Source organism: Giraffa tippelskirchi, chromosome 3 (assembly GCF_054371585.1).
Source record: "Giraffa tippelskirchi isolate mGirTip1 chromosome 3, T2T-mGirTip1v1.2.pri, whole genome shotgun sequence".
Lineage (NCBI taxonomy): Eukaryota > Metazoa > Chordata > Mammalia > Artiodactyla > Giraffidae > Giraffa > Giraffa tippelskirchi.
In genome coordinates this window covers 50,532,280-50,554,943 of record NC_137277.1, presented here as the reverse complement: position 1 = coordinate 50,554,943, position 22,664 = coordinate 50,532,280, and the positions used below count along the sequence as shown (strand labels likewise).

Genomic DNA, 22,664 nt, shown 5'->3' with positions numbered 1-22,664 from the left:
GCAGTGAAGACCCAGCACAGCCAAAAATAAATTTTTTTTTTAATTACACGGTATACAAAGAACCAGGAAAAATCTCAATTCACATGCAAAAATCAACAGATGCCAATACTTAAATGACAAAGAATCATATCTGACACTTTAAAGAAAAATTACACAAATGCTCTTGCAAGCAATTATGAACACTCTTGACATGAATGGAAAAAAAAAAATCTCAGAAAAGAAAGGATACAAAGAACAGAAAGGGTAGGGAGTCCCTGGAGAAAGAGAACCAGGCCTGGTTTTCTTGACAGAAGAGAAGCAGTTTTGGCCCAAGCCATTTTGTAATCTAAGCCTGGCTGCAATGCGTGCCCTTGAACAGGTATCAGTAACTAATGACATTTAAGAAAGTAAGGGAATACAGGAACAATGGGAAAGCAGTCAAGATACAATAGTTCAGTGATGAAAGAGTCCTAGTTCCTCCCCAAGGGGCATATATAACTACCTGATACATACCCTCTGATACACTCCTTTCCGTGTCCCCCATTTCTTGTAAACAGGGTTCATTCAGCCTCCTGACCTTCCCTGAGTTCTGCAGATTTAAACAGGTGCTTATTATCAGGGAAGGGAGGGGAAGCAGAAACAAAGGAGGAACAGTCAAGAAATAATAATAGTGCCGCTGCGGGGCAGGGTCCTGGTTCCTCCTCAAGGCATATAACAATATCCTGAGTCCTTCAGTAGGAATGAGGCCCCACCCGGGTGGAGAATGGTATCTTAAGGCTGAGCACAAGATTCCTGGAACCTTCTACCTCACCACTGACCAATCAGAAGAAAGTCTGCACAGGGGATGATAAAGAAGACACTTATCCCTCCTCCTCAAATTTGATTCTCCGTTAACTTTCATGGTCAAGCAGAATCTTCGGAGTTGGCTTTTCGACTCTATAGTCAGCCTTCTCCCAGGTTGCTGACGTCCTGAATAAATCAACTTTTCCTTTCCAACGAACACTCGTCTCTTGATTATCAGTTTTCAAGCAGCAAGCAGCAGAACCTGAGTTCGGTAACAGCACTAGCATCCTCCTGGGAGAAGAGGCTGGAGATTGAGATAATAATTGATCATGCCTATATAATGAAGCCTCCCTGAAAATCCCTGGACTGTGGGCTTTGGAGTGCTTCCAGGTTGATTCACATACTCATGCACTAGGAGGGTTCAGTTCAGCCTCTCAGTCGTGTCTGACTCTTTGCAGCCCCATGGACTGCAGCACACCAGGCTTCCCTGTCCAACACCAGCTCCCGGAGTTTACCCAAACTCACGTCCATTGAGTCGGTGATGCCATCCAACCATCTCATCCTCTGTTGTCCCCTTCTCCTCCTGCCCTCAATCTTTCCCGGCATCAGGGTCTTTTCAAATGAGTCAACTCTTCTCATGAGGTGGCCAAAGTATTGGAGCTTCAGTTTCAGCATCAGTCCTTCCAATGAATGTTCAGGACTGATTTCCTTTAGGATGGACTGGTTGGATCTCCTTGCAGTCCAAGGGACTCTCAAGAGTCTTCTCCAACACCACAGTTCAAAAGCATCAATTCTTTGGCACTCAGCTTTCTTTATAGTCCAACTCTCACATCCATACATGACTACTGGAAAAACCACAGCCTTGACTAGACAGACCTTTGTTGGCAAAGTAATGTCACTGCTTTTTAATATGCTGTCTAGGTTGGTCATAACTTTCTAGGAGGGTGGTGCAACCCGAATCCTTGGGACAGAACCTCCTACACTTAGGACCCTTCTGGGCTTCCCTGATGTTTCTTCATCTGTTCATCTATAGCCTTTATTATATGATAAACCAGTGAACACAGTTGCCTTTGCTGTTGTAGCAAAGCTTCAAACCTGAGATGGTGATTGTGGGAACACTGATTTATACCAGCCAGTAGAAATGTAGTATCTTTTTGCCTTTTCATACTGTTCATGGGGTTCTCCAGGCAAGAACGCTGAAGTGGTTTGCCATTCTCCTCTCCAGTGGACCATGTTTTATTAGACTAGAGGCTCTGTTGCTCTCGATAAACCATAGACTTCCCCCAATTCAGCACCGAGACACTTGGCTATCTCAGTTCTGGCGGCCATGGAGCTGACGGAGAAGACTTGGTAGCCGGTGCAGCCGGTGTTCGTGGCCTGGCAGGCAGCAGGGCAGGCCTGGGGGGCTTGGAAAGCAGAGGATATGGAGAGTGGGGGCCCTCAGCAGCGCTTCTTGGCCATCATCTGGCCCAAGGGCACAGTACAGCCGGCCCGCATGGAGCTGCACCCGGAGTGGTTTTCATGGAGGCGGCCACGAGGCCTGGCTAGCAAAGGCTCCGAGAAATCCAGCACCGGAGGGAAAAGGCCTCAGGACCCTCACCCTCCTTGTTCCAAGGGTCACTAAGGGTCTGGCACAGGAAGAGCTCGCAGCAACCTGTGCCACAACCACCTCAAAGGTCCCTATAGTCAAAGCTACGGTTTTTCCAGTAGCTATTACGGATGTGAGTCAGACCACAAAAAAGGCTGAGCACTGAAGAAATGATGCTTTTGAACTGTGGTGCTCGAGAAGACTCTTGAGAATCCCTTGGACAGCAAGGAGCTCAAACTAGTCAATCCTAAAGTAAATCAGTCCTGAATATTCATAGGAAAGACTGATGCTGAAGCCCCAATACTTTGGCCTGATGCAAAGAACTGACTCATTGGAAAAGGCCCTGATGATGGGAAAGATGAAGGGCAGGAGAAGGGGACAACAAGAGGATGAGATAGATGGCATCACCAACTCAATGGACGTGAGTTTGAGCAAAGTCCGGGAGATACTGAAAGACAGGGAAGCCTGGCATGCTGCAGTCCATGGGGTCGCAAAGAATTGGACACAACTTAGTGACTGAACAACAAAGGAGAAATGTAGGTGACAATCTGGGAATTGCAATTGGTATCTTAAGTGCACGCAGCACTATGAGACTGAGCCCTTGTGGGATCAGATGGATAGTGTTACAATAAATTGTAGGATACCCAGTTGGTATCTGCAGAGTATTTATTGGAGCATTTCTTGGTGTAGGAAAACCCACACATCTGGCACCTACAGTAAAGGAAGAAATTGTGTTTGTTTTCCTTTCAGTGGACATGGTTAAGTAGTAGTTGTTTAGTCACTAAGTCATGTCCGACTCTTGTGAAGTCACAGACTGCAGCCTGCTGGCTCCTCTGTCCATGGGATTTCTGAGACAATATTGGAGTGGGTTGTCATTTCCTTCTCCACTGGATCTTCCCGACCCAGGAATCAGACTCTCGTCTCCTGCATTACAAGAACCACCTGGGAAGACCCAGTTAGTTAAATAACATAGCCAGGGTAGAATACTAAAGAATGAGGAGGCTCTGTGATGTTCTGATATGGAAAAATCTTCAAGATATAATATTAAGAGAAAAATACATGTATAACTGTATGTCTTTGTGTAGACTTGTTGGCTACCCTGAGGACTAAAGTGAGGGTATATTCATTATGTACCCATTTTATACATTATGAAGTTTCCATCATGCATTACACTACTGATCTATATGTGATAAGCAAATAAAATTTAATAAAAATAGAAACATTAAAACATTATTTTCGATTGCATGACATCTTTACCTCCTTAAAGAACAGGCCTAAAAACAGCCCTAGAACACATACCAAAAAAAAAAAAGAGTTAATTTTACCTTTCAGTTATGTATCTCAAACCAAAAATGTTTATAGTATTAATAGCTACTAGTATGGTATGAAACTGGACTCTATTATACTAAAAATATAATCTAGGAAAAATTCAGACATTTTTACTTTCAAAAGTTGATCTGAAAAATAAAGATGGAAAAATCGTTCACAAAAAAGTGAGTCCAAAAGTGTTTGCTACTTGCTATGTCATTATCTCGGAAAGATCTGAAAAACAAACTCAAGTCTTGAAAAAAAATTGAAAGTGTTAGTCGCTCAGTCATATCCACCTCTTTGCAACCCCATCAACTGTAGCTTGTCAGGCTCCTCTGTCCATGGGATTCTCCAGGCAAGAATACTGGAGGGGGTTGCCATTTCCTTCTCCAGGGGATCTTCCTGACCCAGGGATCGAACCTGGGTTTCCTGCGTTGCAGGCAGACTCTTTACTGTCTGAGCCACCAGGATCTATCTCTAGTCTTGAAAAACTGGCCAAAATTAATGTTTCACCTGGAGCACTTGTTCTCAATTAATCCTCTTACAGACAACTAGTATGCTTCCAACTGCACAGTTCCTAGCATACTGTAGGTGCATGGTCAATGTTGAATGCGTGAATTAACTCTTCAATGTCTCATTTAGAGTCCTATTCTAAATTCATACATTCTAAAAAGTTCTCTTTGTTAAACAACTCATCACCCCAAAACGACATACTCTTAGTATTTCAGTATTAGTTTCTTTTAGTTTTTTCAAATAATACAGTTTTATTCACTTTCAATTGCTACACAATATTTCATCAAATTCTTACAAACCATAACTTACAAACCATAACTGACCTAATCATATTCTTATTGTTGGATATTTAGCCTGAGTTGATGAACTCTCCGTTAAATTAAAGAGTGCAAAAGTGAACATTACATACATTTTAAGTTGTTATTCTAAAGCTTGATCATGGCATAACACAAAGTTAATATATATCATTAAAACAAACCAATAACAATAATTCAGCAACATCAGTTAACAGTTCACTGATTTATTAGATGAACAAACATATCCATATAATCAATGAAAACTGTATGAAATATAAAATAATTTAAGAAATGTTGGGAATTAGCAGCACCATCCATTATTGAAATAGCAAGAAAAACTTCACATATTTTATGCAAACACGAGAAGAGGATATAACTACTTTAAGACTTATTAATGCCACTGAATGTCTGGGATGATTGAAAAGGGCATCTCTTTAGGCAAACAAATCTCCTTCTACTTCAAAGATCTGGTGGGCAAATCTGATGGTTAATGTTTTAGAAAAAATGCTACTGAATGAAATAAGAGATACTGCATAGTATTTTAATTAGGACAAGGAGACTAACACCCAGCTACTTTTGCATGGCTCAACACTTCGGCTTCTATGAAAAATTTAGTTCTGGATTATGAAATTAGAAATAAAAAATAATTTTAAAAAGACACTAGCTGTCTCTAAGAAACATTAAGTGGGACACAGGTCACTATGAAAATACATCACTTTTCCAGTTTGCTTAATAATTTACTTTAAAAAGTTGTGTAGTTTTCATCACAAGTGACATACAAATTCCTTAATAAGCATTTTTAAAAGTTTTAATGTATTTCTAAAATCTAATAGATTATTTCGTTTTTTTTTAAACCTTTAGCCCTGTTGTTACATTTACTGTGTATCAGAGTAAGAGACTGAGTTTGTGTGAAGGATACAAATTTACATACATTTTACAGCAACTTACACCCTAACATCTAAAAAATTCACATTTATAATACAAGCAAGTACAAGGCCAGGCTAAAATTGTTGAATTCCAAAAAGTAAAACTCATACTATTTTTATTTTGTCCCCTTAAAAAAAGTTCAACTTCGGCACCAAATTCAAAAAAGCCCTCTTAAGAAGTTTGGAAAAAATTTCCAGACATATTTCAGCAAACACAAACAGTTTTTCTGTGCTGGTGAAGTAAAGGATTTCCAATTTTCTTCTGGCCCCTGAGTCTGCGTCGCATGGTAAGTTTCACAGAGTTCTTACGCTGGGAGGTTGTGGGGAGGCTTGCAGGCTGAGCACCACTACTACGACTTAAACCATTCCGTCTGTGCTTCTTCATAAGAGGGCCAGAGTTGGATTCTTCTAATGTCCTTTTGAAATTTGCCGGAGGGGTTCTTTCAACTTCTTGGGCTTTCATTTGACCTGGGGTCGATATCTTCACATTTTTTTGGTCCATGATGGTGTTTGTTGAATTGGTAGGCACCAGGCCAATGGACAGGCTATTATTCAAAGAATCATGTATCCTTAAAGTCAGGGCTTTAGTGCAATTTTCTTCTAGTGGCTCTGGATCTTTTGAGGATATGACTGCAGCCTGGACATTCCCTCGTGCTATCTCAGGTGGGACTTCTAAATAATTCTCTGAGAAGGCATTACTACGAACAAGGGCAGGTATATGGTCCTTGGAGTTCAGCCTTGGCCATGGGTCCTCCTCCAGGGACTGAAAAACAAGAAGGTAAGACCAAGTGAGAAATAATTTATCCTAGAATTCAGCTTAATCATTGGGGAAATGAAAGGATTTCATTAGAATAAATAACAAAATTGTTTACTTGGGGGGTTTATTTCCTACTTTCTATTTTTAATTTCTGAATATTTAGTAGTGTGGAAAATGTAAAGTGCAACATTAAAGCAATTCTGTCACAATGGAAATTCAGACTGTTGCTTTGCACCCATCTCCTGAACACTAGATGCTGTTCTGGGATTTGAGAAAATAGGATATAAGGGAATATGCTAAGTATGGCTAGGGCAACTTGCAAAGATACAAACGAAAATCATAGGGAACTTTCAGGTGTTGTTTCTTAAAAGCTTCACAAGGAGGTACAGATATGCACTACATTAGGTGTAGTGCCCCAAATCTAAATGTTTTCAGAATATCCTCCCATCTCCAGACAAGAACATTCTTCCTATCAAATAAAAATCTTCCACTATTTTAATATAACTTTCTCAAGGACAAATTTTAAGAATAAATACTTCCTCTTCCCCAAGTGTGTATCATTTCCCTCAATTTTTCCTCCTTCAATCAAATCAAATTTATTAAAATATTTTCTGAAAAGCCTAAGTAAACCCTTTTGTATTTAGAATGGTAAATAAAGATATATTACTAGTCACCTTCTGATATAAAATTCCCTAGAAATAAACACCTTTTGAAAAAGTGCTTTATAAAAAAGTATATTTATAAAAGTAATGTTTCCTTTAATGTTTCTAGAATTAAGAAGAAAAAGGGAAACTGTAGGAATCTAAAAGCATTTCAATTTAACCATAAACATGAACACGCTTTACTAAGAAAAATAAACCGACTTTAGGTACACTGGAGGCCAGAGATGAGAAACTCTGAAGTTCCTAATGTAGTACTGCCCCAAATAGAATACTGCTATGCTTTTTAAAAATGCTTTTATTTATTTATTTGGCTGTTCTGTTTTAGTTGCAGCATGCAGAATGGTTGTGACATGCGAACTCTTAGCTGCGACATGCAAACTCTTAGCTACAGCATGTGCGATTTAGTTCCCTGACCAGAGATTGAACCCAGGTCCCCTGCATTGGGAGCCTGAAGTCTTAGCCACTGGACCATCAGGAAAGACCCTTAAGAAAAAAAAAAAACTAAGAATATTTCTTTCTTTCTGGGTTCACTGGTTCATTTATTTATTTTACATTGCATGGTTTATGGAAAGCCCAGTTCTTATCTGTTTTAACACTGACTAGATGTTGGGCAGCAATCTTATTTCGAAGTAACGGTGTTGAGAATGGATAACAGAACAGTCTCTATTCTAGAATATTCACATGTGGCTTTCAGCAATATCAACGACAACCTGTCTGTGAACTTATCCCCTCTGCATTAGGTTGATTCCAGTGCCTACCCTGATCACAAGCATGTACTGACTGATCACAGAAAACTATACCTCACCATAAGTAACTGTAGACTAAAAGTTCATCTTTCTCTAATATAGAAAAAGGATTTGCAACAAGACCAGGCACCAGATAAATTCTATAGACAGAAGACTTCCTTAAATTCTATAGACAGAAGACTTCCTACTACCAAACAAGCACACTACTAATTTAGGGACAAGAAAAAAAGATACTAGTCAGGCCACTTATAGGAATAGAACATAACTGCTCCAGCTTGTACAACAAGGTTTAGACATTAGGTGGAATTTCTTTACAAAAGAAAAACAATGGGATGATTTCAGAGTTAACACAACATATTGTAATTTCTGATGTGCTGTGTTCTTTTTAAACTCACAAACTATTATTCTGATACCACAGGTGCACTGGCTTTTCTTCCCCTACTTATTCCTTTAACTTTTCCATTTCCTTCTCTTTTTATTGGCATTCTACAGGAATACACTGCAGCCCACCGCTTAGACTTCTGAGACTCATCCCAGATTAATTACCACCTATACTGCTAAGCCCCTGTCGGCCGGGCCGGGGGCGGCGGCCAACAGGGGCCAGGCCGGGCCGGGGGCTGGGGGCGGAGGTGAGAGGAGTTACCCCAGGCCCAAGGAGCAGGGGCTGCGTGGGCACAGGAGGGCCGAGAGGAGTTACTCCACATTCAAGGTCAGGAGGGGCCGTCGTGAGTAGATACCCCTTGTCCAAGGTAAGGAGCAACGGCTGCACTTTGCTGGAGCAGCCGAGAAGAAATACTCCACGTCCAAGGTAAGAGAAACCCAAGTAAGACGGTAAGTGTTGCAAGAGGGCATCAAAGGGCAGACACAATGAAACTAAAATTACAGAAAACTAGCTAATCTGATCACAGGGAACACAGCCTTGTCTATCTCAATGAAACTAAGCCATGCCGTGTGGGGCCAACCAAGACGGATGAATCATGGTGGAGAGGTCTGACAGAATGTGGTCCACTGGAGAAGGGCATGGCAAACCACTTCAGTATTCTTGCCTTGAGAACCCCATGAACAGTATGAAAATGCAAAAAGATAGGACACTGAAAGATGAACTCCCCAGGTCAGTAGGTGCCCAATATGCTACTGGAGATCAGTGGAGAAATAACTCCAGAAAGAATGACAGGATGGAGCCAAAGCAAAAACGATACCCAGCTGTGGATGTGACTGGTGATAGACGCAAAGTCCGATGCTGTAAAGAGCAATATTGCATAGGAACCTGGAATGTTAGGTCCACGAATCAAGGCAAACTGAAAGTGGTCAAACAGGAGATGGCAAGAGTGAAAGTTGACATTCTAGGAATCAGCGAACTAAGATGGACTGGAATGGGTGAATTTAACTCAAATGACCATTATATCTACTACTGTGGGCAAGAACGGAGAAGGCAATGGCACCCCACTCCAGTACTCTTGCCTGGAAAATCCCATGGACGGAGGAGCCTGGTAGGCTACAGTCCATGGGGTCGCTGAGTCGGACATGACTGAGCGACTTCACTTTCACTTTTCCCTTTCATGCACTGGAGAAGGAAATGGCAACCCACTCCAGTATTCTTGCCTGGAGAATCCCAGGCACAGCGGAGCCTGGTGGGCTGCCGTCTACGGGGTCGCACAGAGTCGGACACGACTGAAGCGACTTAGCAGCAGCAGCAGCAGTGGGCAAGAATCCCTTAGAAGAAATGGAGTAGCCATCATGGTCAACAAAACAGTCCGAAAGGCAGTACTTGGATGCAATCTCAAAAACGATAGAATGATCTCTGTTCGTTTCCAAGGCAAACCATTCAATATCATGGTAATCCAAGTCTATGCCCTGACCAGTAACGCCGAAGAAGCTGAACTTGAACAGTTCTATGAAGACCTACAAGACCTTCTAGAACTAACACCCAAAAAAGATGTCCTTTTCATTATAGGGGACTGGAATGCAAAAGTAGGAAGTCAAGAAACACCTGGCGTAACAGGCAAATTTGGCCTTGGAGTACAGAATGAAGCAGGGCAAAGGCTAATAGAGTTTTGCCAAGAGAATGCACTGGTCATAGCAAACACCTTCTTGCAACAACACAAGAGAAAACTCAACACGTGGACATCACCAGATGGTCAACACCAAAATCAGATTGATTATATTCTTTGCAGCCAAAGATGGAGAGGCTCTATACAGTCAGCAAAAACAAGACCAGGAACGGACTGTGGCTCAGATCATGAACCCCTTATTGCCAAATTCAGACTTAAATTGAAGAAAGTAGGGAAACCACTAGTCCATTCAGGTATGACCTAGATCAAATCCATTATGAGTATACAGTAGAAGTGACAAACAGATTTAAAGGACTAGATCTGATAAACAGAGTGCCTGATGAACTATGGACAGAGGTTCATGACATTGTACAGGAGACAGGGATCAAGACAATCCCCAGGGAAAAGAAATGCAAAAAAGCAAAATGGCTGTCTGAGGAGGCCTTACAGATAGCTGGGAAGAGAAGAGAAGTGAAAAGCAAAGGAGAAAAGGAAAGATATTCCCATCTGAATGCAGAGTTCCAAAGAACAGCAAGGAGAGATAAGAAAGCCTTCCTCAGCGATCAGTGCAAAGAAATAGAGGAAAACAACAGATTGGGAAAGACTAGAGATCTCTTCAAGAAAATAAGAGATACCAAAGGAACATTTCATGCAAAGATAGGTTCGATAAAAGGACAGAAATGGTATGGACCTAACAGAAGCAGAAGAGGTGGCAAGAATACACAGAAGAACTGTACAAAAAAGATCTTCAAGACCCAGATAATCACGATGGTGTGATCACTCACCTAGAGCCAGACATCCTGGAATGTGAAGTCAAGTGGGCCTTAGAAAGCATCACTACGAACAAAGCTAGTGGAGGTGATGGAATTCCAGTTGAGCTATTTCAAATCCTGAAAGATGATACTGTGAAAGTGCTGTACTCGATATGCCAGCAAATTTGGAAAACTCAGCAGTGGCCACAGGACTGGAAAAGGTCAGTTTTCGTTCCAATCCCAAAGAAAGGCAATGCCAAAGAATGCTCAAACTACCGCACAATTGCACTCATCTCACATGCTAGTAAAGTAATGCTCAAAATTCTCCAAGCCAGGCTTCAGCAATACGTGAACCGTGAACTTCCAGATGTTCAAGCTGGTTTTAGAAAAGGCAGAGGAACCAGAGATCAAATGGCCAACATCCGATGGATCATCGAAAAAGCAAGAGAATTCCAGAAAAACATCTATTTCTGCTTTATTGACTATGCCAAAGCCTTTGACTGTGTGGATCACAATAAACTGTGGAAAATTCTAAAAGAGATGGGAATGCCAGACCATCTGACCTGTCTCTTGAGAAACCTGTATGCAGGTCAGGAAGCAACAGTTAGAACTGGACATGGAACAACAGACTGGTTCCAAATAGGAAAAGGAGTATGTCAAGGCTGTATATTGTCACCCTGCTTATTTAACTTATATGCAGAGTACATCATGAGAAACGCTGGGCTGGAAGAAACACAATCTGGAATCAAGATTGCCGGGAGAAATATCAATAACCTCATATATGCAGATGACACCACCCTTACGGCAGAAAGTGAAGAAGAACTAAAGAGCCTCTTGATGAAAGTGAAAGAGGAGAGTGAAAAAGTTGGCTTAAAGCTCAACGTTCAGAAAACTCAGATCATGGCATCTGGTCCCATCACTTCATGGGAAATAGATGGGGAAACAGTGGAAACAGTGTCAGACTTTATTTTTGGGGGCTCCAAAATCACTGCTGATGGTGATTGCAGCCATGAAATTGAAAGACGCTTACTCCTTGGAAGGAAGGTTATGGCCAACCTAGATAGCATATTTAAAAGCAGAGATATTACTTTGCCAACAAAAGTCCGTCTAGTCAAGGCTATGGTTTTTCCAGTGGTCATGTATGGATGTGAGAGTTGGACGGTGAAGAAGCTGAGCGCCAAAGAATTGATGCTTTTGAACTGTGGTGTTGGAGAAGATTCTTGAGAGTCCCTTGGACTGCAAGGAGATCCAATCAATCCATCCTAAAGGAGATCAATCCTGGGTGTTCTTTGGAAGGACTGATGTTGAAGCTGAAACTCCAATACTTTGGCCACCTCATGCGAAGGGTTGACTCATTGGAAAAGACCCTAATGCTGGGTAGGATTGGGGGCAGGAGGAGAAGGGGACAACAGAGGATGAGATGGTTGGATGGCATCACCGACTCGATGGACATGGGTTTGGGTAGATTCCGGGAGTTGGTGATGGACACAGAGGCCTGGAGTGCTGCAATTCATGGGGTCGCAAAGAGTCGGACATGACTGAGTGACTGAACTGAACTGAACTGATACTGCTAAGCCTTCTTACATATTCGTAAAACACGTGATATGAGAGCTTACATCCTAAAAATTCACACTTGCAAAGTTTCACTTCAGAGATCCACTTTGAGAGCTCCATATATTTACAATCCAACAGTAAATAGCTCATTACAAATTGTGCCTAGAATGCAACTGAAACTAAGTGCTAATCCTCTGAAAGAACTCTCTTCCTCATTCCTCCTAGAGCTCTTGGCTTACTTAAAAAACAGCTAAAATTAGTTTTGCCCTAAAGAAAGATGGAGAAAGAAAGGTGTGCCATAGTAATATATCACTTAAACAGAAGTATTTCTACTATTTTTGTCCCAAAACAAAGATTTGAGTACTGATTTAGCTTACGATTCAAACAGAAGTTGACAAGTCTGTAGATAGGTAACCTAGTCTCAAGTGCCTTATCTAAATGTGGGTAAGTCTTAAAAACCATTCACAATCAACCAAAATGTCATTATATTTATCTAGATGCTACTAAACACAGGATTATTATTATAACAATGAAATAAATCAGAGATACTAATGATTAGCCATGGTTAACTAAGATAAAAGAAACAAAACAAAACAAAACACAATCTCTTGAGCATAAATCTGTCTTTATTCATTTGTTAGGCCAGAGCCTACAATAGTGATTATTCTGAATGACTCTAAATATTTTTTCACATTTAGGTGTGGCTAAATGGTTAACAAATAACCATGCCTACACAGAAGTCAGTCCATACATAAATCTCCTAATCTTTACTTTAGTATAATTATCAGATCATTATTTTTCAGAATTTTAAAATATGTTTTAAAGGGCTCCCCTGGTGGTCTAGTGGTTAAGAATCTGCCTGCCAATGCAGGGGACAGGGTTCCATCCTGGGTCTGGTAAGACCCCACATGCCGCAAGAATTAAGTCCATGAGCCAAAACTACTGAAGCTCATGTGCCTAGAGCCTGCGCTCTGCAACAAGAGAAGCCACTGCGATAAAAAGCCCACACACCGCAACAAAGAGTAGTTCCTGCTTGCTGCAACTAGAGAAAGCCTGCACAGCAACAAAGACCCAGGACAGCCAAAAGTAAATCTTTAAAAAATGTTTTAAAACTTATTCGTTGGTATAATTTCTGTACAATTTTACTAATGCCAATCCACAGATTAACAGTAAGAAGTCCTATTACAGTATCTTCTCTCCCCTCATTCTTACCTCCATCCTATGGCACCTCTATGCTACCTACAGTTCAGTTACAAATACAAACACTTTAGGGAACACAAAAGTAATGAATACTTTCAAATACAGAAACTGGTGAATTCTGAAATGAACATAAACTCCCTCATAACACTCAAAAGAGAATGAAGAAACTTTAAAAGATCTCAATCTGCATTATTATTCAAGAGTTTTCAAAGAAAAGAAAGTTTCCACAAGAAATTCTTTTAAGAAAATAAGCATAAAATATTAATTTGCCAATTTCTAAATGAAGAGTCCATGTAAGGAAAATTAAGTTGCCATATACATGTGAAGTAAGAGATAGGAAAGCAATAATGGAAAACTTCCAAGTACTCTATACAGGATCACAATACCCAAAATTAAATAAATTCTTTGTACTGTGTAGCTTTGATCATCTTAAGAAACTGCTTCAATACATGACATAAAATTCCACTGTTTCCCATTTTAATGGTCATTCTTCTGAAAGCACATTCTCAGAAGGCCAGGTATATCACAGCAGTTATCAATATTACTAATTATTAGTAGAAGATTGAAAAAAAGTAGGAAAAAATTGGGATGAAATCAGAAAAAAGGGAAATATTATAGCATTTAAACTTATTTCTGAGAACATCTTAAATTCATTCAATATTAATATGGGTAAGAAATAGGAATGATGTTTCTTATTCATGTCATTAGACAACCAATTCTAAAGGGTGATGTCCTAAGGTCCAGTTCAGCCTTGATTCTGTATCTCATTCAAACTGCTTAATATCTCAGCCTTATTATCTATAAAATGGAATTAATTATCTGCACTATTTAGCTTCCAGGGTTATGAGGTTCAAATGAAATACCACACATGAAAGTGCATCACAAGCTTTTAAATGCTTATAAATGTGCATAATATTAGAAGGGAATCAGTATGTTCCAAATATTAATATTGTTAATAGTCTTCAGGGGCCACATCTAGTCACTTTTCTATTAGGTGCTCTACGGAGATCCAACACTCAGTTTAGTACCTATGGGTACTAAATAAGAAGCACTAAATAAGAAGTACTGATAAGTTACATAACAAAATCCAAAATCCTATTTTATAAAGAACCTGAAAACTGTTTTCATGTAATACTAACCAGAGAAATTCCATCTATTACAACTTAAATACTAGAGAACTGTATACCTTGACTGGTGGTGTGGAACATGGAGAAGGAGTCATCACGCAGGTTTCTTGACTGTTATAGGAAGGGCTGTCAGTCAGGTTCAGATAGAGCTCATCCTCATTGGTGAAATTTCCCTGACTGTCCACTCCCGGAGAGATGCAGATTACTATGGCACTAGTATTATCTGCTCGAAGCATTCGCTGCCTCCAGCGCCCTAGTGCTCGATTCACAAGCATTTTGGCACAAGATTGTCCATGCTCACCCTGTATTTAAAACAACAAAAAAGAAGATAACTCAGACTTCGTTACCACTATGGTTGTATCAAATTAATACAAATTAATAATGTTCAACAAGGCCTACATAAATAATTAAAATTTCAAACCTTATCCACAATCCCTATAACTATGTTAAGACAGCATTGCTCTAAATTAAAAAATAAATCAATAAACAAAGCCTTATCCTGTGGTTAAATTTCATCTGTATTTTTATTTTTTTGAGAGCAAGAAACTTGGTCTTCATTGTAACCTTACTTAAGAAAAGTTATACAGAAGTTGTCTAAAAGGGGGAAGTAAACATCAAGATATTACAGATAAACAACTATATGCCAATAAAAATTACCAGTTGTTCCATGTCCATTTCTAACTACTGTTTCTTGACCTGCATATAGGTTTCTCAGGAGGTAGGTAAGGTTGTCTGGTATTCCCATCTCTTTAAGAATTTTCCACAGTTTGTTGTGATCCACCCAGTCAAAGGCTTATACATACATACATACATAAATGGTTAATGTCACTTACATGAAGAAAAAAGCAATACAAGTCATTATAGTATAGAGATCAAATATATACCAACAGAAACAGTAAAAAAGGAAAAAAACAATCTCATGTTATACAAATAAATGTGGCTTAGAATAAGACTAATAGCATTATGTTGCTGCTTAGTTGCTAAGTTGTGTCCAATTCTTTGCAACCACAGATTTCCCAGGCAAGAATACTGGAGTGGATTGCCATTTCTTCTCCAGGAGATCTTCCTGACTCAGCGATCAACCCCACATCTCCTGCACTGGCAGGTGCATTCTATACCACTGAGCCACAGGGAAGCCCCCAAAGCATCATACAATGGATTCATAACTGTTAAGTTTCAAAGAACAGAAAAGAAAAATGATGTGCTCCAGAAAAGAGTTACATGTTTTAAAAGTACCTCTAGAAACAGCTGAATAATGAAAATGAGTAGAAATGTTTGAAAAAGAAATGTGCCATGAACTATAAGCAGAAAAAAATTTTACTTAATGTGATAAAATAGATTAATGTATTGCAAGATTAAATATTAATATGCTATAATGTATAGTATATAATAATATATAATGTACTACAGTACTAAACATATTTCATTAAAATATATATAACACATATGTCCTTTAACTGTCAGCTCTACCCCTAAAGTTTATATATTCAAACTGAACAAAGAACTGGGTTTTTTTTCATTCTTTCCTTGGGAAACAGGTAATCATTTTTATTTGGGGTTGTCTGATCTTGGTCATATTACAGGGTTCAATACATTAATGATGGAAAACTGCAAAAACTCATCTCAGCTGCTTTAAAATCTTAGTATTAAGCCATTCTTGCATTCCTAAGAAAAGCACCATGTGTAATGATGTTTTAAAACATTGCTTGCCCCCCTTCTAATATGAAAAATATGTACCTCAACTGATGAAAGGCAGCATTAATCTGTAACTCATTAATTTATCACATCCCCCAATGTACATGCATGTGGCACCACTCGCCAAACACTAGTGCCCTGAGAACTCGCTGAAGGACTCTACCTTTCATTTCTGTGTGCCTGTTTCCCGCCCAGCAAAGCTCCACAAAAAGGAAATCTACATCAGCCATTTCTACTATCTTACTCGCATTCTCCCTCAGCTCACTGATTCTGTTGACTAGTACAGCCACTATGGAGAACAGTGTGGAGATTACTTAAAAAACTGGGACTAGAACTGCCATATGATCCAGCAATCCCACTGCTGGGCATACACACCGAGGAAACCAGAATTGAAAGAGACGCGTGTACCCCAATGTTCATCGCAGCACTGTTTACAATAGCCAGGACATGGAAGCAACCTAGATGTCCATCAGCAGACGAATGGATAAGGAAGCTGTGGTACATATACACAATGGAATATTACTCAGCCATTAAAAAAAAAAATACATTTGAATCAGTTCTATTGAGATGGATGAAACTGGAGCCCATTATACAGAGTGAAGTAAGCCAGAAAGAAAAACACCAATACAGTATACTAATGCATATATATGGAATTTGAAAGATGGTAACGATAACCCTATATGCGAGACAGAATAAGAGACACAGATGCATAGAACAGTCTTATGGACTCTGAGGGAGAAGGTGAGGGTGGGACGTTCTGGGAGAATAGCATTGAAACATGTATATTATCATATGTGAAACAGAACACCATTCCATGTTCGATGCATGAGACAAATGCTCAGGGCCGGGGCAATGGGATGACCCAGAGGGATGGGATGGGGAGGGAGGTGGGAGGGGGGTCCAGGAAGGGGAACACATGTAAACCCATGGCTGATTCATGTCAATGTATGGCAAAAACTACTACAATATTGTAAAGTAATTAGCCCCCAACTAAAATAAATAAATTTATTTAAAAAATAAATAAATAAGTAAATAAAAAAATAAAAAAAAAAGAAAGTCGCTCAGTTGTGTCCAACTCTTTGTGACCCCATGGACTATACAGTCCATGGCATTCTCCAGGCCAGAATACTGGAGAGAGTAGCCTTTCCCTTCTCCAGGGGATCTTCCCAACCCAGGGATCGAAGCCAGGTCTCCCGCAGTGCAGGCGGATTCTTTACCAGCTGAGCTATCAGGGAAGCTCCTGTTGACTTGGGCCGCTCCATAATACTGTGTCCTTTTCTTCCACCATACTGTCTCACTAGGTGAGGTCACAAATTGTTGCAGCTTTACTTTACTCCTGTTAACACTTAAATTAGCATTTCCAGGCATTGCCTTTCAGTAACTGCCTACTGAAAATATCTCTCTAGATGAACCAAAGGCACCTCCTGTTCAACATGCCTACATATGAACTAATCATCCCTCCTCACAAATGATGTGTTTCTTCTTCATAACAGCTTCCAGTCATCACTAAGAAATTTGGGTGTCATCCTACTCTCCCTTCTTAAAACCCAAGTTCTGTTAATCCTATCACTTAATGTATTTCTTTTCTGCTTGTGTGTATGTAGCATACAGTCTTTTTGTTTTTCCACTGCTGCCTTAGATCAAGCTTGCAAAAATTTTCATTTGGAACGTAACAGCAACTTCCATAGAAGAAGCCTAAGAAACTCATTAAGAAAAATCAAATCAAATACACTGGCAGTAAGAATCAATATGTAAAGAGAGATGGAGACAGATCTGTTCATCGAAATTCACCTTCTTGTGGGGATTCTTCACTAATCACTGCTGACACTCATTCTCTTTCATTGCCAACTTTGCCGGTTTAATTTTATTATGAAGTGAGATGGTTTTCTTGCATATCCTAATAAATACAATCTTCACATCCATTATCATCTACCCTCTATTTTACATTCCACTCTACAATGAGTATGCTTTCTAAAATGCAGCTTTTCAATGCTCTCCACTACCTAGTTACAAAGACCTAACTTCATAACAGACCATTCAAAACCTTTCTGCCTCTTGTTTTCCAATCACATCAAGTTACTTGTGAAACTTGAATGTGTTGTAGACTTGTCTCTTCGACTTTACACATTCTATCCCTTTCTCTGGAAAGCTTCACTCTCCTCCCTTGATTTCTTAACCTGGTAAATTCAACTCCACCTTTAAGACTTGCTCAAATATAAGTCTCACCGATGAAACTTCCTTATGCAATCTTCAAGTTTCCTATCCTCTCTCTCTCAGTTCTCAACACCTGTTCTAAATATTGTTCCATAGATGCTCTTTCAACACTCATTTAGGTGTTTATGAATAGGTTCCTCCAGCCCAATAAAACCGGCTTATAGCCTCATCATGCCACTGAAATGTTTCTTTTTCTCTCATCATTAAAGAATTGTAAACCCAGAGACTTCCCTAGTAGTTCCAGTGGTTAAGAATCTGCCCTGCAATGCAGGGAATGTGGGTTCAATCCCTGGTCAGGGAACTAAGATCCCACAAGACACGGGACAACTAAGCCCATGCGTCATAACTACTGAGCCTGCATGCCACAACTAGAGAGCCGGCATGTTGCAACTAAAACATGACACAGCCAAAAAACAAAAGGTGAGAAAAAAAAAAAAAGGAATTATGAATCCAACAGACATGGGAATTCTCTGGCAGTTCAGTGGCTAGGACTGCATGCTTTCACTATCAAGGGTCCAGGTTCCCTGGCCAGGGAACTAAGATCCTGCAAGCCAGAACAGCCAAACAAAATAATATTTATTTTATTTAATCTTTCTTTTACATCTAACATCACTGACCAAAAGCATCATGCTAGACCCGAGTTTGTAGAAATGAATAGATACATGGCTCTTAGGTGGCACCAGTGGTAAAAAATCTGCCTGCCAACGTAGGAGATGCCAGAGATGCAGGTTCAATCCCTGGGTCAGGAAGATCCCCTGGAGTAGGAAATGGCAACCCACTCCAGTATACTTGCCTGGGAAATTCCACAAGAGGATCCTGGCAGGTTATAGTCCATGGGGTCACAAAGAGTTAGACGTGACTGAGCATGCATGCATGCACTTATCGTTAAAACAACTCACAATCAAATGGTACTGATAGCTATCTATATATCCTAGTTGCAATAATATGGCAAATGCTGAGCAAGGGCCATATTCTATTTACCTTTGCATCCTGTGTACCTAGTGCCTAACATGGTAGTTGAGGGAATAAATGCACGCAATTTAATACAAGTTCTTTTATGTTGTCTCCTTATTTAGCTTCACCAATCCTCTCATCTTAGGAAAAGATCATCTTTTCCAAGGAGCCATTAAGTCCAGTTACTTCCATGCACTCTGGACCTTCATCTCTTATTCTGTCAATCTTTCTTGTAAAGACTATAAAACTGCTTTCAAGATCCTGTCTTTTCAAGGTAACAATGGCAATTCCCTTGTCTTGCTGAACACTCACTACATCTATTTCCTAGGCTCACAAAGTACTCTTTCATCGTCACTCCAACCTGCCAGCTAATGCTCCCATCACTTCAACTCAAACTGCATCCTTGAAGATCACTAATACTAGAAGATCCTAACTGTAAAACCCAATACCCTGTTTTCATCCATCTGCCTCTATCTCTTTGTAGAATGACATTGCTGGGTACTGCTCCAAAAACACTCTCTTTCCTTGCCTTCAATAACATCTACTTTCCCAAATCTCCTTCCTTTGTCATTGCTCAGAATGAAGAGATCAATTTTCAAGCAAGCCATGAAGGAAAGAAAAGAATTTTCTCATTGATGGTTGTTTCAAGGTTTGCAATTGAATAAAGCAGTACAGGTAACAGAGTTACCACATGACCCAGGTCGATATGAGAACTGAGAACATGTCCACACAGAAACTTGTCCATGAATGTTAATAGCAGCGGCATTCAAAATAGCCAAAAAGTGGAAACAGTTCAAGGATCCATCATTCCCCTAATCAGCTGCAGAAATCTATACTTTACTTTCTTCTCCAGCCAGGGCAAATGCAAAGACCTACTCCAGGGGAACACGCTTAGTTCATATTCAAGACTCCTGACGAAAGTACCGGAACAATGCATAGCTGATAATATCGAATTGAGTTACTTCTCACCATCAGATATTTTTTCTCCTCTTGGTCCTGGCACATTGAGATGGCGTCTTGAGGTGGAATCATATTCCAAAGTCCATCACTTCCCAAGATAATATACTTGTGCTTCTGGGGGTCAAGAGTGTGGACACTTGTGTCTGGTTCAGGTGACACCACAAACTCACCACTGAAGAAATCATAGCTCCACAAATCACCTGGGGAGCAGGAGGCAGAAAAAGCCAGAAGCATTATTTCCAAGAGAGTAGTATCCCATCAATAGATTAAAGAAGAAAATCTACATGTTCATCTCAAAAGATGCAGAACAGCATTTGATAACATTCGAAATTCATTCATGATTTTAAAAAAGAAAAATTCCTAGCAAACTAGAAATTTTAAAAGTTAACTCTCTTATTAACCTGATAACAGCATCACCACTTCTCTTCCAGTTCTATACAAGGGATCCTTCCCAACACAGTAAGAAAATAAAAATATATCATATATATGTATTAGAAAGGAGAAAATAAAACTATCATTACTTGCAGATAATTTTATTTCTACGTAGGAAATCAAAAGAAATTAGATAAATTATCAGAACAGTAACACTTAGCAAGGTTGCTAAATACAAACCCAATAAATAAAAGTCAGCAGTATCTCTATATAACAGCAAGAAATAGAAAATATAAAATTTTAAACAATTCCATTTACAACAATGAACCAAATGCAAGGTACTGAGAAGTTTAACAAAAGGTGTGCAAATCTATCATGGACAAAATTATACAATTAGATTCCAGACTATCTAAATACATGGAGAAATAAATTCTAATCAAAGATAGGAAGATCATGAGATGTTAAGTCTTCCAAAAATAACCTATAACGTCAGTGTAATTCTAACTAAAATCTCAAAAGGATTTTTGTAGAATTTGACGAACTGATTCAAAAACGTATAGGAAGGAACTACTGTACAACACAAGGAACTCTACTCAATACTCTGTAATGATCTATATGAGAAAAGAATCTAAAAGTGGCTATATGTACTAATATATGTATAACTGATTCATTTTGCTGTACAGCAGAAATGAATACAACATTGCAAATCAACTGTATTTCAATAAAAATTTTTAAAAATACATTGGAAAGTAGAAAAAAATAAAATGTATAGGGAAGAGTAAATGGTCAAGATTAACTAAGATAACTATGAAGAAAAGATAAAATGGAGAGAACTTGCTCTGTAAATAGGAGTTCTAGTGGCTAACTGAAAACCTGTTAACCCCCTAGGTCAAGAAAATTTGATGTAACCCCCTACATCAAATCAGAAAGGATGAGTGCCAGTCACTTGGAAGAAAACTGCAGAGATAAAAATGAGCATTTTTATGCTTTTAACCTATCTCTGGAAGCTAAAAGGTTTTAACCAGTCTTTGGAGATCAATAGTTCACCCTTTCAGTGAACCAGCAAAAGAAGATTCTTACATAGTTATCCTCTCCTTGATTAGCTCCACATAAAGCAACACCTAAAACTTCTGCCTTTCATACCCACTAGATGTAGACCACACAATGTTCAACATAAAAAAACTTTTAGTTGACTCTGGTCATCAACAAGATCAATAAAACTGAAATAGGGAGAAAATTGATAGAAATCATCCATTCTTTTGTGATACATAAGATAACTAAGTAGGACAATATAAACTCTTTTGCTCCCCAAAACAGGACAGAGGGGACAGAAAGGAGAAAACAAATTTCTGCCTCTTTTGTTTGCTGTGATATTCTCTGGGGAAAGACCTTAAATTATGAGCAAAAAGTTTTCAGACAAGAAGATAAATTGTGTTTGCCGCAAATAAGAGGAAGTTCTCTGTCCTCTCCTTATTCAAACTTCACCATACCTTCCCATCAGAAATATGGGCCAATTCAAATATGCTCAGAGCCCAAGGAAAGAACAGCTTGAATCAACTACTCTAATCTAAAATAGCAACTCACTGCTAAACCAGCCTCTTGAAAGGGGCAATTCATTCTTCAGAGTAACAAAAGAGAACACACATGACCACTAAAAGCTAGTTATAATCCAGGCCAGCTCACAAAGACACATTCATCTCTTTATACCAGTAAAACAAAAATTCCCTGGTTGAAACTACAAAAATGAACATGGATGGAAAAACAGTTAAGATAAATATTAAAGTAGCAATTACAGAGTTCGTACGTGATGTTAAAAGCCTTCAAAAGCAGTTTCTCCCCAATATTTGGAATTAATACTGCCACTCCAAGTAAAGAACATAAATTTACATAAAGCAGAATCTCTAATGTCTAAAATTAAAATCTGGGTAAAAAAAAAAAATTCCAACTTTCAATCTAATGCAAACTATACAACCTTGAAGAAGGGTCACAATTTCTCATATATAAGCTAACAGTAATATCTTTATAAATTGGAAAATATTTTTAAATAAGTTATTTCACATGGCACAAAAACCAAAAGATACAAAAATCTCTGTTCCCATTCATGTGCTCTCTGGTTCTCCACTTAGGGAACAACTGTTGTCCTTATGTATTCTTCTAGAGTTGTCTATGGATATATACACAAGTATATATGTATACTCCTTCTACAAAATCATTCTCCCAAGCTTGC

General features: G+C 39.2%; 1 protein-coding gene across 4 annotated transcripts in view; it reads right to left on the bottom strand.

Moving 5' to 3' along the window:
• Window positions 1–4,675: 4,675 nt before the first annotated feature.
• PPM1D (protein phosphatase, Mg2+/Mn2+ dependent 1D) overlaps window positions 4,676–22,664 on the bottom strand; it is a 60,001-nt gene continuing 42,012 nt past the window's right edge. For all 4 annotated transcript variants that reach the window (XM_081585012.1, XM_081585015.1, XM_081585013.1 and 1 more), the window contains 3 exons: window positions 20,075–20,265; window positions 14,302–14,544; window positions 4,676–6,156 (listed from right to left, as the gene is read on the bottom strand). In XM_081585012.1, coding sequence (XP_081441138.1) covers window positions 5,599–6,156; window positions 14,302–14,544; window positions 20,075–20,265 — 992 coding nt within the window. In that variant the 3' untranslated portion in view covers window positions 4,676–5,598. The remainder of the gene's footprint in view (window positions 6,157–14,301; window positions 14,545–20,074; window positions 20,266–22,664) is intronic.